Genomic DNA, 15,958 nt, shown 5'->3' on the forward strand with positions numbered 1-15,958 from the left:
TTTGAACTCAAACTGAGGATTTGAGAAATACTTTCAAAAGAGAACCAAGTTTTCTAAAAAGAGTAAAAGATTTTTTTTGGAAAACGCAGAGCAGAGCCGTGTGTACGATCAGTCAGCGCCTGAACGGTGATTTCCCAAAATACCTTTATGTTATATGCTTGTGATATTGATATGATGTATTCTCGTGCTAGAGTGGGCTAGGTATTCCTATTAGGACTAGAGTGGCCTGATTTGTGATGCCTTAGCCTAGGGGGAGGTGAGCTACTATGAGATGCTCAAGAGTGAGTAGGTAGCAGTGAGGAGCTTATGAGAGATCTTTTAGAGAATAGATTATGCATAATAGAGTACTTGGGACTTGGGATCCCAGGAGGAGGACTTGGGGTGTATACTGACGCGGTGTGGACGGTAGTATTGGGCCCGTACTACTGAAAACACTGGGACGGTGTACAGTTCAAGTAAGAATCTTCGGGATGCCATGGATCAAGGAGGGATGAGTTATCGAGTGCGAGTATGCTCGAGTGAGTTTCTAATATATCGTATGTTGTATTTCAGAGGTAGATCATGGTGAGGACATGTCATGCGCCAGAGAGCAGCGAGACTAGTGATGAGGAGATCCGCCGGATCATCCATGAGGAGGTGGCTACGGCCATCAGGGCAGAGATACCAGAGATGTTCGGGTCTATTAAGACCACGTTGATTGAGACTTTTGACGAGCGTTATGCCACTCTTTCTGAGGCTGCTGTTGCAGCGGCCACCGCATTCGTCGTTGCTGCTAGGCCGCAGGGGGGTGACTCGTTGTTGTTCAAGGAGTTCAGCAACACGAAGCCACCAGAGTTTGATGGGATGCAGGATCCGATTGCAGCGATGAGATGGGTATCTGACATTGAGGGCTGTTTCTATACATGCTCGTGCCCGGAGCACTTGAGGGTTCGGTTTGCGTTGAACCAGCTTCGCCTAGGGGCGAAGGACTGGTGGAAGTTCACGACAGCACACTATTCTCCAGCAGAGCTTGCTGCGGTGACCTGGGAGAGGTTCACCGCCATGTTTCGTGATGAGTACGTTCCCCCGGTGGAACGGGATCGGTTGGCACATGAGTTTTTGACCCTCAAGCAGGGTACAGAGTCTGTTACGGTTATTACCAGGATGTTTCATGAGATGGCGATGTTCTACCCTGAGCACGTGTCTACTGAGCAGGCACGCATGGGCCGTTATTTGAGTATTTTGAGGAGAGATATTCGGGAGTTCGTGGCGAACTCCTCGTACCGGACATTTGCCGAGCTTCAGGAAAATGCTCGGAAGAGGGAGATCGAGCTAGAGACTCAGGGGAGGAATTGGCGACCGGCACAGTCCCAGCCGGCAGCCAAGCGGGCCAAGCCCGCTAATTCCAGAGCAGGGAGCCAGAAGGGCCACACTTGTGGAAAGTGCGGCAAGGGTCATGATGGAGTTTGTAGAGTTAGATCTTGCTACAAGTGTGGCAAGGAGGGGTATATGGCCAAGGACTGCCCCAAGGGGTTTGCAGTGTGTTTTCACTGCAATCAGACCGGACACCGGAAGGCTGAGTGTCCGCTACTACGAGGTTCAGCACAGGGAGCTTCTCAGGGGTCTGCCCCTGCTGCTGTTAGAGCTTCTGATAGTCGGTCGGTGAAGACCGAGACGCCGAAGGCTCAGGGGAGAGCCTTCCAGCTGACTGCGGAAGAGGTCCACGTAGCACCCGATGTCGTGGCTGGTATGTATTCTTTCATGTATTTATTTTAATGTTTGAGATTTCGTGCTTATATTATGATATGTGTAGGTACTTTTATTGTGAGTTATGTACCTGCTTTGGTGTTATTTGACTCGGGTGTGAGTCGATCTTTTATATCGTTGGCTTTTAGTCAGCACATCAGTATTAGTCGAGAGGCGTTAAGTCGACCTCTGAGAGTCTCCATCGCCGACGAGAGAACAGTGTATGCCACGGAGGTGATTTGAGGATGTGTACTCAAGATTTTCGGTGTAGAGTTTCCTATTGATTTGGTCCCGATTGCGATGGGGGACGTCTGTGTCATCGAAGGCATGGATTGGTTGAGCAGGTTTGGAGCAGTTATCGATTGCGAGCGGCATCTGGTGACTATACGAGACCCAAGTGGGGCAGTTCTTACGGTGTACGGCGAGGGTACCCGTCCCGATTCAGCGTTTTGTTCGGCTGCTAGAGCGAGGCAGAGTCTACAACAGGGTTGTAGTGGTTTTGTAGCATATGTGATGGATACGAGAGTAGGTGCAGAGAGACCGAGTACGGTTGAGGAGGTTCCGATAGTGCGTGAATTCCTGGATGTCTTTCCCGAGGAGTTACCGGGTGTGCCTCCCGAGAGGTAGGTTGAGTTTCCCATTGATTTGATTCCAGGGGCAGCACCTATTTGTTGGATTAGTGTCTAAGTCCATAACTATTTTGGTATGTACTTGACCCGATGGTGCATGGTCCTTTTGGGTTGCCTTCACCAAAGCAACTTGATTGGAGAAATAAATAAAGAGAGAGAGGTTATTATGATTTATTAATATGTTATAAGAATAATATATTAAAGGAGAAATCATATTTGTTTAATTAATATTGGTCAATAATTAATTAAGAATTAATTTTGTGATCAAGTGTAATTAATTAAACTAGAGGGGCTGAATTGTAATTATGTGATAGTTACAAAATAAGGTAAGGATTATCTTATATATATGGTGAACGAATTTGAGGTGTAAATCTCTTAGAATTCGAGTATGATAAGGATTCAAGGATTATCTTATTGGTTGCTTAATGGATAATCAACTAGATAAGGATAATGACTGAAACCCTATCTCTACACCTATATAAACAACCCCAAGGTCATGAATTCGTGTATCCCTTCCCAAGAGGTCCTAAGGACGAATTCTAACCTCCCTCCTCTCTCTTTATACCTTATCCACTTGCTTATGGTGTTTGTAAGCCATTAGAGGAGTGACACTTGTGACTCTCTGCTTTCCAAGGTCAATTCAAGGAGGAATTGGATTGTTATTGCTATATAACAATCAAGGTATGTTCTTAAACCTAATTACATGTGAATTCTGATTTCCATATGCTAGAATTAGGATTTATAGTCTTGGATTCAAAGCATGTACAATAGAGAAACCTAGATCCAAGCATTAGGGTTTGTATGAGCACATAGGATGTCTTATGACCAAAACCCATCACTATTGCCAAGGCGCCCTATCGCCTTGCACCTCTAGAGGTGCATGAGTTATCCTCACAGCTTCAGGAGCTGTTGGGGAAGGGGTTTATACGGCCGAGCAGCTCGTCGTGGGGAGTACCAATCCTTTTCGTGAAGAAAAAGGATGGTTTGCACCGAATGTGCATAGATTATCGAGAGCTGAACAAGTTAACGGTCAAGAACCGTTATCCTTTGCCAAGGATCGACGATTTGTTCGATCAGCTGCAAGGAGCGTCTTGGTTTTCCAAGATTGATCTGAGATCTGGATATCATCAGATGAGGGTGCACGAGGAGGATATCCAGAAGACCGCATTCAGGACTCGTTATGGGCATTACGAGTTCGTGGTGATGCCATTCTGGCTCACCAATGCGCCTGCAACGTTCATGGATCTCATGAACAGAATATGCAGACCGATGCTGGATCGATCAGTGGTTGTGTTCATTGATGAAATTTTGGTGTATTCGAGATCCAGGGAGCAGCATGAGGAGCAGTTGCGAGAAATCCTCAGTATGCTGAGATCGGAGAGGCTTTAAGCCAAATTCTCCAAGTGCGATTTTTGGTTACAGGAGGTGCAATTCCTTGGTCACCTCGTTAACCAAAAGGGGATTTTGGTCGATCCGGCCAAGATCGAGGCAGTGATGAGTTGGGAGGTGCCGAGATCTCCTTCTGAGATCAGGAGTTTTCTAAGGTTGGCCGGCTATTATCGGAAGTTCATCAGGGATTTCTCCAAGATTGTTGTTCCTTTCACCAGGTTGACTCGAAAGGGTGTGGTGTTCAGCTGGGGCCCAGAGCAGCAGGCCTCATTTGAGACTCTTCGCCAGAGATTATGCGAAGCCCCGGTGTTGGCTCTTCCAGAGGGAATGGAGGACTTCGTGGTGTATTGTGACGCATCGATATCTGGGTTGGGCGCGGTGTTGAAGCAGAGGGAGCATGTGATCGCGTACGCATCAAGGAAGCTGAAGCCCCATGAGGCAAGGTATCCCACCCACGATCTAGAGTTGGGGGCTGTGGTGTTCGCCCTCAAGATTTGATGCCATTATCTGTATGGGGTTCGGTGTACGATATGCACGGACCACAAGAGTTTGAAGTATTTGATGGATCAGCCAAACCTGAACATGCGTCAGAGGAGATGGTTGGATGTAGTAAAGGATTATGATTGCGAGATCCTGTACCACTCGGGCAAGGCTAATGTGGTAGCCGACGCCCTGAGTCGTAGGGCAGAGAATGCCCCGATTCGGGACATTTGTATGAGATTGACGGTGATGACTCCGGTGTTGGACACCATCAGAGGGGCTCAAGTTGAGGCAGCGAGACCGGAGAACCGTAAGAGATAGTAAGTTATCGGTCAGGTGTCAGAGTTCGTGACCGATAGTAGAGGGCTTATGACCTTCCAGGGTCGGATTTGGGTACCGTTTTTTGGAGGAACGTGTACCATCTTGATGGAGGAGGCGCATAGATCGAGATTCTTGATCCATCCCGGGGCCACTAAGATGCTTCTGGATCTTAAAAGGGAGTATTGGTGGCCCTATATGAAGAGAGATGTAGCGTGGTTTGTTGAGAGGTGCCTAACCTATCGTAGGGTTAAAGCCGAACATCAGAGACCGCATGGTAAGTTGCAGCCACTGGAAGTCCCAGAGTGGAAATGGGAGCAGATATCCATGGATTTTATCACCAAATTGCCGAGAACGGCGAGGGGTGTCGATGCGATTTGGGTGATAGTAGACCGCTTGACAAAGAGCGCTCACTTTCTCACCATTAGTGAGAGTTCTTCCACGGAGAAGTTAGCAGAGATATATGTGAGAGAGGTGGTATCGCGGCATGGGGTGCCGATCTCGATCGTGTCAGATCGAGATGTGCGTTTCACTTCCAGATTTTGGAAGAAATTCCATGAGGAGTTGGGTACGAGGCTGCATTTTAGTACCGCATACCACCCACAGACTGACGGTCAGAGCAAGCGGACGATTCAGACGCTCGAGGACATGCTCAGAGCATGTGTGTTGGATTTTGGCGAAAGTTGGGACACGTATTTTCCCTTAGCGGAGTTCTCCTACAACAACAGCCATCATTCGAGCATTGGTATGCCGCCCTTTGAGTTGTTGTATAGGAGGAGGTGTCGGACTCCCATTTGTTGGGGAGAGGTGGGGCAACGAGTGATGGGAAGCACAGAGATCGTGCTTTAGACGACTGAACAGATTCAGCAGCTCCGGCAGAGATTGCTGACCGCTCAGAGTCGCTAGAAGAGTTATGCGGATAGGCGACGATCCGAGCTCGAGTTTCAGGTTGGTGACTTCGTGCTCCTGAAGGTGTCTCCTTGGAAAGGAGTGATCCGATTCAGGAAGAGGGGCAAGCCGGGGCCCCGGTATATTGGGCCATTCAGAGTGATCGCGAGGGTGGGTAGGGTAGCGTATCGTTTGGAGTTACCCGCGGAGTTGGACCAAATTCATGATACCTTCCATGTGTCGCAGCTGAGAAAGTGTATAGTCGACGAGTCGGCGGTGGTGCCATTAGAGGATATTTAAGTGGATGTGGGCCTGAACTGCATTGAGAAGCCGGTGGCGATTCGGGATTGAAAGATCAAGGTTCTGAGGAACAAGGAAGTGTTGACTTGGGAGCCGGAGCGTGAGATGCGTGAGCAGCATCCGGAGTTGTTTTTAGAGTGAGACTTTGAGGGCGAAGTCTGATTCTAGTAGGGGATAATTGTAACATCCGGATTCCCAGGTATATTATTTATTCATTTAATTTTTTTGGAGTTTGTAGAGGAACACAGCGAGTTGGGGCAAAGACTCGCCGAGTAGGGACACGGATGTTCATTCTAGTTCATGTCTGGACTCGGCGAGTCCACGCTGCTTTGTGAAGCCCTAATTTCCAGGGCTTGGGACCTAATTAAAGGCCCTTATGGTTGTCCATTGCAGTTACCACACCCCAGAGAGACTCCTAGATCGCTTGTGAGGAGAAGAGAGCCCCTTTGTTGATCATTGTTGGTGAAATTTGAAGGAGAAGGTGTCCAAGGCAAAAGAAGGCTGAAGGAAGTGCAAATCTAGTGTCTTCAGAGATCAAAGGCTTCATATTAAGGTATTCCTTCGGACCTTCTCCAGTATTGGGTGTTGATTCATAGAGTTAGGGTTTTTAACCCTTTAGAAGAAGAGTATGTAGAGTATTTAGTCCCCTTTTTCGAGTATGTGCTTTGGATCTGGACTCAAAGAGGTCCAGAGACCTTAACCCTTGGAGCTTTATGAGCCATTTTGGAAGTCATGAACTTAGAATGTCATTTTTGGGGCTAAATCACCATTTTGGACCATTTCTATGTTATATGTGTGTCAAGGTCCAAACTTTACGTGATTATCATGCTTGGGGAGGCCAGATCTATGATTGTATGGGACGGATCTGACCTCAGAAGTTGTTTTGAGAGTGTGGATGGCATGAACTCGCCGAGTCCCAAGAACAGACTCGGTCAGTAGTATGAAGTTTGCCCATTAATCATTCAGTGAGTGGACTGCCGAGTTGGGGGATGACTCAGTGAGTCAGAAGGGGATTAGAGGACTGAAGTTCAAGGCTGTACTCGCCGAGTTGTTCTTGAAACTCGGCGAGTTGAGTCGGGGTGGCCCCGCAATTCATGCCTGATGTGACTCGTCGAGTTTAGGGAGGTACTCGACATGCCAAGCGGGACAAAGAGTTAGGAGTCATGTGTGTACTCGCCGAGTCACCGGAGTGCACTCGGCGAGTTGGGTCAATGTTTGACTGTTGACTTTTGTTGACTTTTAGGGTTTGGTCAACAATGGACTCCTTGAGTCAAGAGGGGGTAAAATAGACTTTTACCCTTCTGAGGGTGACAATAGAGGGTCGAGTCTTGCCTCGAGTGTTATATTTATGAGGATATTTACTTTGTGTGAATAGGCGGAGGCTAGGCAATACTTCTACCGAGTCAGGGATTTACGAGAGTCTGAGGTGAGTCTTCTCACTATACTTTACCTTGAGTAGGTACTCAGAGTTATGTGATACAGTGTTTGTATGCTATATATGTGTCATGTGTTGCACTGCATTATTCTATGTGATTTATGTTGTGCATGTTTACAGAGTTAGAACCTGAAGGTTCACATAGATAGAACCTGAGGGTTCACAGAGTTTGGCTGCACGGACCCACAGAGTTATAGCCTCGAGTGGCTAATACGTGTTATATATGGTATTTTGGGGAACTCACTAAGCTTCGTGCTTACAGTGTTATGTGTTATGTGTTTCAGGTACTAGTGAGGATCGCGGGAAGGCGTCGGCCTGATCAGTACACACACGGGATTTTTATGTTATGAGATCTTGGGATTGATATATGTTATGAATTGAGTTTGAAACAATGATGTTTTTATGAGTAATGAATGAATTATGTTTTTATAAAATGCGAAAATTTGTTTTGGAAATTTACAATGTTACAGAAGGCTTAGTGAGTTACCCCCAAAATACCAACTCCATACAAATAATAACCATATCATAACAAACAACATGCATATAGAGTCTGCAGTATGACTGGACCGCCCTCACCAGGCCTTCAGTCTATCTGGCCCACTCTCAGAGTCTGCAGTATAACTGGATCGCCCGTACCGAGCCTTCAGTCTATTTGGCCTACTCTCAGAACCTTCAGCATGTCTGGTCCACCCTCCCGGGGCTTAAGCCTGTCTGGACCGTTCCCCGGGCCTTCGGCCTGACTACTGCCCCCTGATGGGTCTACAGTCTGTCCGGTCTGCCTTGGGTATGTTAGCCTTCTGCACACATCAGGACCGCATCAACCCACCCGCAATCACACAATTAAAACATAAATATCATACGCTAGCTAACATGTACATATAATCATACGTTCTACCAGATCACTAATCATAGCATCATCTAATATATCAGGATACCGATCTAACAGATCACTAAGCATAGAATCATCCTAGATACCAGGATATCGATCTAACATATCACTAACATATCATCATCCTAAAACCAAGATATAATAAAAAAGGGCCGACCTTGGTGCCTTAGACCTTGTTGACATAGTGAGGAGAACTCACCTCACAATGCTAAACTGAACAGAAAAGATCACGCTCCCAAAATATTGCTCCAAAATTAAACACCTATAACCACCATAGAACCAATTCCATTAAGATCCAAATTACCAAAATACCCTCAGAAGGCAAACTTGGTCAACCCTTGGTCAAAGTCAACGGTCAACAGTCAAGGTTAGTAGTCTATGTTGACCCAAGTCGGCAAGTGTATCTAGCGACTCGTCGAGTTCCTTTCAGAACCCAGAAAAGTCATGAAGACTCGAGTTAACTCGCCGAGTTATCAAACAACTTCTCGAGTCCATATAGTGTCCATAAAATCGGGGAAAACCCTAACCACTCGTTAAGTTACCTCACCAACTCGCCGAGTTCACTTAGAATCCAAAAACAGGAAAACCTGACTCAACTCGTCGAGTTCCTTCGGTCTTTTTCTCATTCAGATGCTTTTAAATGAAACCAAAGCTCCAAACTGTAGATCTATCCTCCTAGGGTGTAGTTACCACGTAAAATTGCTAACTTTACGTGCATGCAAGGCCTCAAGAGTCTAAAACACCCAAAACTAAGCTTAGGAAGAGGTTTAGGGCATAGATAAGGGTCAAGGCTAGATAAAGTCGACAACTTTATGCTCATGGGGCCTAGAGGAGTCCAGATCTGAGACCATGTCCTTATGACAAGCTCAAACCCGAGAATGACTCCATTTTGTACCAAAAATGGCCATATACTTGCATAAGGGGAGATCTAGGAAATGAAAAGCCAAGGTAAAGACTTTTTGCCACCAAATGGCAGCTAACACAGAGTAGATGTCGGATCTACAACTTCTCCCTTTGCTACAATTTATTCAAGGTCTAAATTCCTTCACAAACACACCACAATCACACTCCAAGGTTCTCTCACACACACAAGAAGGTGTAAAGCTCAACTAGGGTTTTCTCTGGACAAAATGAGGTAGGGGGCTGGTGTGAGGACTTAAGGTCCTTTAAATAGGGTGCAAACCCTAAAAATTAGGGTTTCCATGCACAGCCTCTGTTCGTCGAGTTGGGGTCCTCCAACTCGTCGAGTAGATTCTAAAGCCCACGTGGCCTGATCAATCTCTACACGACGAGTTGGGGTAGTCAACTGGTTGAGTAAGTCCAAATTATGAATATATAAGCTTTAAATTTATACTTGGGAGTTAGGATGTTACATTTTTAGTTTATGTTTCAGGACTTCTGGTTCAGAAAGAAAGAGCCCAGGATGCTTGCAGAGCACACAACACTCGATTCCGCATTTTGTGATTTACTCTGATATTTTGTGATGTAATGATATACTTCAGTTTATTTTGGTTGTATGACTATGTTTTGGATTATCGTTTTACTAAATTAAAATTGAAATTTTTAGGTCTTATTTTTGGGACGTTACAAATGATTTTAGTAACGATTTTGAATTACCGAAAAAATATAAAACATTGTTCTTATGTACTTATTGTGTCCTTTTGAATTGAATTACTTACTTTGTACATACAATTATTATTATTATTACTATTTTTATTTTTTATTTATTATTATTATTATTTTGCAGTTTGATGGCGTTTGGTGTGAAGGTGCAAAGGTGTGGACACAAGACACATTATTGTTACTTAAAAGTTTTACATTTAAGGTTATGAATCCACATACCAAAGCAGTTTAACAATGGAGCCGGTTTATTTCCATATCTTGCTTACTTTCCATTTTTCATAGACCATTTATTACTTTACTTGTTGTCAGTCAAGAAGGTAACACCGTTTATATGAAAGTGTCATTTTGTGTGATTATTTAGTTCACCCTTGTACCACTTAATCTTACGTTGCTTTTTCTTGCATTAAATCACCTAAAAACGCAATGTTCTATTTAAATTAGGATTAAATGCCAAAAAAAAGTTGTATTGAAAGTTGGATGCTATATATAACAAATAAGTAGAAGTACATTACTATTCTATCCATTAAACTTCCTAAAAAGAATTATACTTCCATTTAAATTCAAGTTAAACTCCATAAACTAGATGTAATGAAACTAGGTTGTTGTAACAAACAAAGAAGTTGAAGTACATTACTATTTCCTAAACTATATAACTTACTGTTTTTGCAAAAAATAAAGATGGTGGTTATTCTAATCTCCAAACGTCTCATGTTTTTATAGAGTTATTTGGATATGTTATATTGTTGCTGGAAGTTCTGGTGATGAATACTGAAAAGTTTTGTTTTTTCATGGGGTCTTAACATGTGGAAGTTCTACCCCCTTCCCTATTGTATAGTGTTATGTTTGGATTATCTTAGGGCTACATTGTTGTTTTATGGCTCACTTACTACTAGAATTCATGACAAATGGTGTTTGCAGTCATAATCCTAGTCTATTGCTTTTTTTTTGTTCATCTTGGTGATTTTATTTTTATCTTCCCCCTTGCTCCTCTTACCTTGTGTATTAAATTTGTATTATAAATGATACGACATATAATTGATCTCGCCAGCATGTCCCAAGAGCTTGCATACAACGTAGCTGACAAGTGATGTCGACCCAGTAGTTGTGGAAGGAATGAAGTCTTAGGAAATTGGCATTCCAAGTTTGTTAAGGGAATTGATATTATATGATAAAAAAAATTAATGTATTACATTTATTTAGCATTGGAATAATCATTTGTATTTAACATATTATATTTTGTGCAATGAAATATTTTTCTTGTGTATGGTATTTTATTATGTATTATGAAACTTTAAAATGTTATTTAATTTGAAAATTAGTAAATCCTTTAAAAATATATATTTTTTAAAACACTTAAAATTATGACACGCAAAAATGTGGGTCGTCTTCCTTTATAACAGAGCTTTAATGACACGTGGTGTATATCGTAAATGCATGTTGTAAGCTTATGACACACAAAATGTGTGTCGTTTTCTTTTATGGTAGGGGCTTTAATGACACACATTTGTATGTCATCTATATCCCCTTATGACACACAATGCATGTCTAGTAATGATATCGAGGTGCTGCTAATGCTATTGCGGAAACATCATGGTTCGCAACTTGTTACTTGGGTTGCATTGTCCCACTCTAGAAGCCACCATCATTTATTGTGATAATGTTAGTGTTGTTTTTATGTCATGCAATTCAAGTCAGCATCATAGAAAGAAACACATTGAAATTGACATATATTTTCTTCGTGATAAAGCCACTCTCAGACATATTTGTGTTCTCATCTTCATGTCCCTTCATTTGCTCAGTACATATCTTCACAAAATGGCTCTCAACAAGTTTATTTTATGATTTTCAACACCGATATCTTCGCATAAGGGCTCACAACAAGTGTATTCTCTAACTTTCAATCTAGTTTGAACGTTGAACGTCTGTCATACACCTCCCGATAAAACAGCAGAGGTAGGGGTGGGGGGATGTTAGTGTATGTTTGTACTTAGCCCATTTGTATTGCACGCTTATAGCCTCGTGTAGCAAGCCAACCTCATGGTATCGTGTATTTATATTGTTTTGTACAATACTATTCAAGCAATGATATTAGATAATAATAATAATCAGCTTAATTACGGTGGGCACTATATTATTTTCTTTTTAATTCTTCAAAATATTCATTAATTGCTTACCTAAGTACTGTATGTATATGAAAGAAAAAAAAATCCAGATAGAGAACTTAAGCAAAGACTATGACCACGTGTTTATTAACAACTACTTTTAGTTAGTAAGATTTAAAAAAAAAAAAAAAAAAAAAAAAAAAAAAAAAAAAAAAAAAAAAGAAGGAAAAGGTAAACATACACTCCTCTTTACCCATGACCAAAACCTTGGGATTAAAGCGAACAATAGCAATATTTGGTTGTGATCAAGATATTTTGCACCTTAACGGTTAATAACAATGAATCGAGATGTTTTGTAATATCATTCAAATACATGTATTAGTTAACCTGATAATTAATCATTGATCCAAAACTATATATATGTTACATTGTGCATGAATACACATGAAAATATGAACACTGAAAATCATCCATGTAGGAGGTCCAAAAGAGCATAATATGAAACCAGAACCGGTATGGATATAATTGTGCCAAAGATGACCCTGGAAAATGAAAATTAACAATCAGTAACCTTACTCAAAAGAAAAAAGAAAAGCATAATCCTCCAAGAAAGACATGGAACCATTTGCATTTGAGATTATAGTACCTTGTAGTCGTTTTCTTAAAACATAATACATTTTTAAAAATACAAACAGTATGACACTCAAGTTGGCATAAAATAACAAAAGAATAGTAGAAATGCTAGAAGTAAACAAACTTACGCGGTACTAAGCACATTTGCATGGAGTCCATATTCCTTTGCATATACAAAAGACGAAATTGCCTGTGGTAGAGCAGCCTATAAACCGATAGATACATACATGTATGTTAGTTTAGAGCAACCCGTTAACAAGTTATTAAAACATATGCTTGCAAAACATATTTGCGGTTGTTCATCTGATAGTCTTAATACTTGAAGTGTGCATGCTTTAATAGAGAGTGAGTGTGTTCTAGATCGGATTATACTTCTAAACCTTACTAGGGATAACATCTTGAAATTAATAAAAACCTCTATATATCATTTAGTTGCGAAAGTAGCACGATTAACCTAAATTCATTATTTCTTTTAACCCTAGCAAATTTGTCATTTCCTTTATGTAAATTTTTATTTTAGTTTTGGATTTAAATTAGGTCTAGATGGAAGCCTTTTGTGGATTTCTTGAAAGATTAAGATGACCAATTTTGTAATATGAAGACAAACTGGTATATATACTTACTTGAATGATTGCAACATGAAGTGCATCCCCTCTTAAACCAACAGCAAGAGAACCAACAGCAAATGTTACTGGTGCAACCACAAACCTCATCACCATCCCAAACACAGTTAGCCTCACACCACAATCAATCACCTTCTCTTGCAATGCCATGAATAGTCCTGTATGCTTGGAAGTTAGTACACATGGACCACTTTTAATTTTGTTTCAACGTGATTGAAGAAAAAGAATTCAGATTATTATAAAAGTGCAACAAGTATAGTTACTACTTGAACTATAATCCATCTATGAAATAAGGATATTCTTCTAACTTTAAAATCATAAAAGGAAAACAGTAGAGATTGCGCATGGGAGCGGGAGCGGGTTGAGAATGCGGCCACCCACTTTCACGAAATGGGGGTAACGCGGGTACCTTTGGTTACCACTCTAAAGAGTCACGAATAAACCCTTTCAATAGCCAAAAAGAAAAACTATACATAGACAACCATGTATATATTTATCGAGTTTTTGTTGATATTTCTATGATTTCTTTTATCTTCTTACACATCATAACCAACCTTTTACTTTCTTGTACGAGATTGCTAAACATTAATCTGCTATAGAAACACAAAAAAAAACCTTTAAAATTTAAAAACATAATTGACTAGCAATAAAGTTTATTAGAGAGATGTAAACTCAATAAATTACCTGGTATTATACACCATTTTTACAATAAATGATACCTTTTATCAATGAATTTTGAGAAGTAATTCGCCGGTAACCCATAGCACAACATTCATTAAAACAATGGGGTGGGAGAAATTGCTTTGGAAAAAGAAATTACTTGTCTTGGAGCAATACGTGATTTTTATATTTTATTACTATCTTTTAGTGCTTGTTCATCACCAAAAGTAACAAAAAAGTATCTTGGAATATATCTTTTACTTCGACAAATGAGGGACAAAAATTCTCACCCATGCAAAACATGGCAACTCCAGAACCAGCTTTTGACATAATCAGTATCGATCCTTCTAAGATGTTCGGCATTTGAACGTTCCACCTGAATTGATATGTTTAAACAGAAGATGAGAACGAGTTCTATATGTTTTCTAATTGCTCAAAACTATAATAAATAAACGAACGTTAGAGTAAACCCAAGGAGAGGACCTAAATAATGGTAGCATATATTACTAACATATTTTTTTTATAGTACGTAGGTTAATTCGTACACAAGTTTTTGTCAATATGATTTAAAAAGGTTATAGAATATGCTAAAATAAATAAAGAAAAGTTATTGTTATATATATGACAAAAAAAATTATTGTATACCAATCACCTAATATTTATAATTAATGATATACGCAGCTTATAAAACTTAATTGCACCATTCCTAAATTGTACGTTGATAATCAGTGATAGCATACCTATACGATACGAGTGCCCAAAAAAGTCCCAGCATACAAGCATAAGAGTTAGGGTTCTTAGAAAGCTTAAGCCCAACAGTCTTCATCAAAATCAACACAGAATTAGGTCTTCTACTTTTGTCCCCTTCACTTTCGTTCTCAAGGTCCATGGCTGATTTGTCCACTGCAACTGCTAAATCCATCTGTTTTTTCGCACGCTGGATTTCTAGCATGAACAGCTGAAACATACTCCATATCATAGATTGCAAAATTGAAGATTGGATGACCATATTCTCTCCCAAGCTCCCATACATTGCTCGCATAAGTGGAACCCCTACAACAAGAGTATTATTCAAGCTAGATAAAGAGAAGCTTGTCACTGACCATTGATAGCTGCCTTTACTACTACAATTAGCCCATAATGATATTGTTACAAGGATGATGGCTTTGGAGATAACATCAGCAGCTATGAAGAGATGATTGAATTGGTAGGGATTGATGCGAGTAGTGAACTCGAATGTGAAGAGTGGCATGATGAAGTAGCAATTAAGCCGATTTATTGTATCACAGTCGCTGGGGTTGAACATGTTCCACCACTTCACCGAACCATAGCCTAAAGTTAGTGCTACATAGAGAGGAAGCATAGCAGTTAGCACATTATAAATGTCTTCCCACCCTATCATTGTGGGTTGATATATTTTATTTTCTGTTGATTAGAAACAAACTAATGGTATATTTTTTGTGGAGGTAAACAATGAGATGATTTCAGTATTTATATACGAAATGGAGTGTTCGAGCTATTCGTTTACAGACCACTTTAGTTAACACAAGTTGAGATATCGTAATCTGTACTTTGTTAATGGGAACAGTGATGTCACGATTTTTACCTTAAAATTAGTGCACTGATACCTAAAATGCATGGGTAGACTTGTAATTGGGAACACTCCATATTACACTCAAAAAGGGTTACTCAAAATCATGGCTTTTTGCAATCATAATTTATTCAAGTTCGTGATCTAATATAACATTTGATCGATCTCATCGTAAGTCTACAGGATGTTCAAAAAAAATTAATAATATATTTTTGAAAGTTACTTTTAATGATACAACGCAACTTTTATACATAATGATGTCTTTTTTAGCAGATTCACTCAAAATCAAAAATCTAAATCAAATTACAAAGTGGATGATCATACCGAGCTTTACAGTTTACACCGGCTATAGTCGTGAACCTGGCCCACAGCTCCTTCCATAATAACAATGACACGTGTTTAATGTTTGCCCATTTTCTACGTCACTTTCACCATTTTACGGCTGTGCTAAAAAGTGTAATATTAGGTTGGGCTATATGAAAAAAGTACACGTTGTATGATGTTAAATATACATAATTGATGGGATAACCCTCGTATAGGACAAAGGGTTAGATATTGACACTTTGTGGCTCCTACTCACTTTATAGCTCCCATTCTCTTCTCTACTTTATAATTCCTTCTTTACTTTATGTTTTCTGTTGCTGAAAATAAAAAATATGGTTCCCATCGGAAT

General features: G+C 40.7%; 1 protein-coding gene across 1 annotated transcript; it reads right to left on the reverse strand.

Annotated features, from left to right (window-relative positions):
* Window positions 1-12,107: 12,107 nt before the first annotated feature.
* Window positions 12,108-15,170, reverse strand: LOC145068894 (auxin efflux carrier component 5-like). Its single transcript, XM_079015860.1, has 5 exons — window positions 14,435-15,170; window positions 13,985-14,070; window positions 13,035-13,192; window positions 12,540-12,616; window positions 12,108-12,320 (listed from the first exon to the last, which is right to left on the reverse strand). The coding sequence occupies exons 1-5, from the start codon at window positions 15,094-15,096 to the stop codon at window positions 12,245-12,247; spliced, it is 1,059 nt and encodes a 352-aa protein (XP_078871986.1). The 5' UTR covers window positions 15,097-15,170; the 3' UTR covers window positions 12,108-12,244.
* Window positions 15,171-15,958: the final 788 nt, after the last annotated feature.

Source organism: Lactuca serriola, chromosome 8, assembly GCF_051521515.1.
Source record: "Lactuca serriola cultivar US96UC23 chromosome 8, Lser_US96UC23_V15, whole genome shotgun sequence".
NCBI classification, from domain to species: domain Eukaryota; kingdom Viridiplantae; phylum Streptophyta; class Magnoliopsida; order Asterales; family Asteraceae; genus Lactuca; species Lactuca serriola.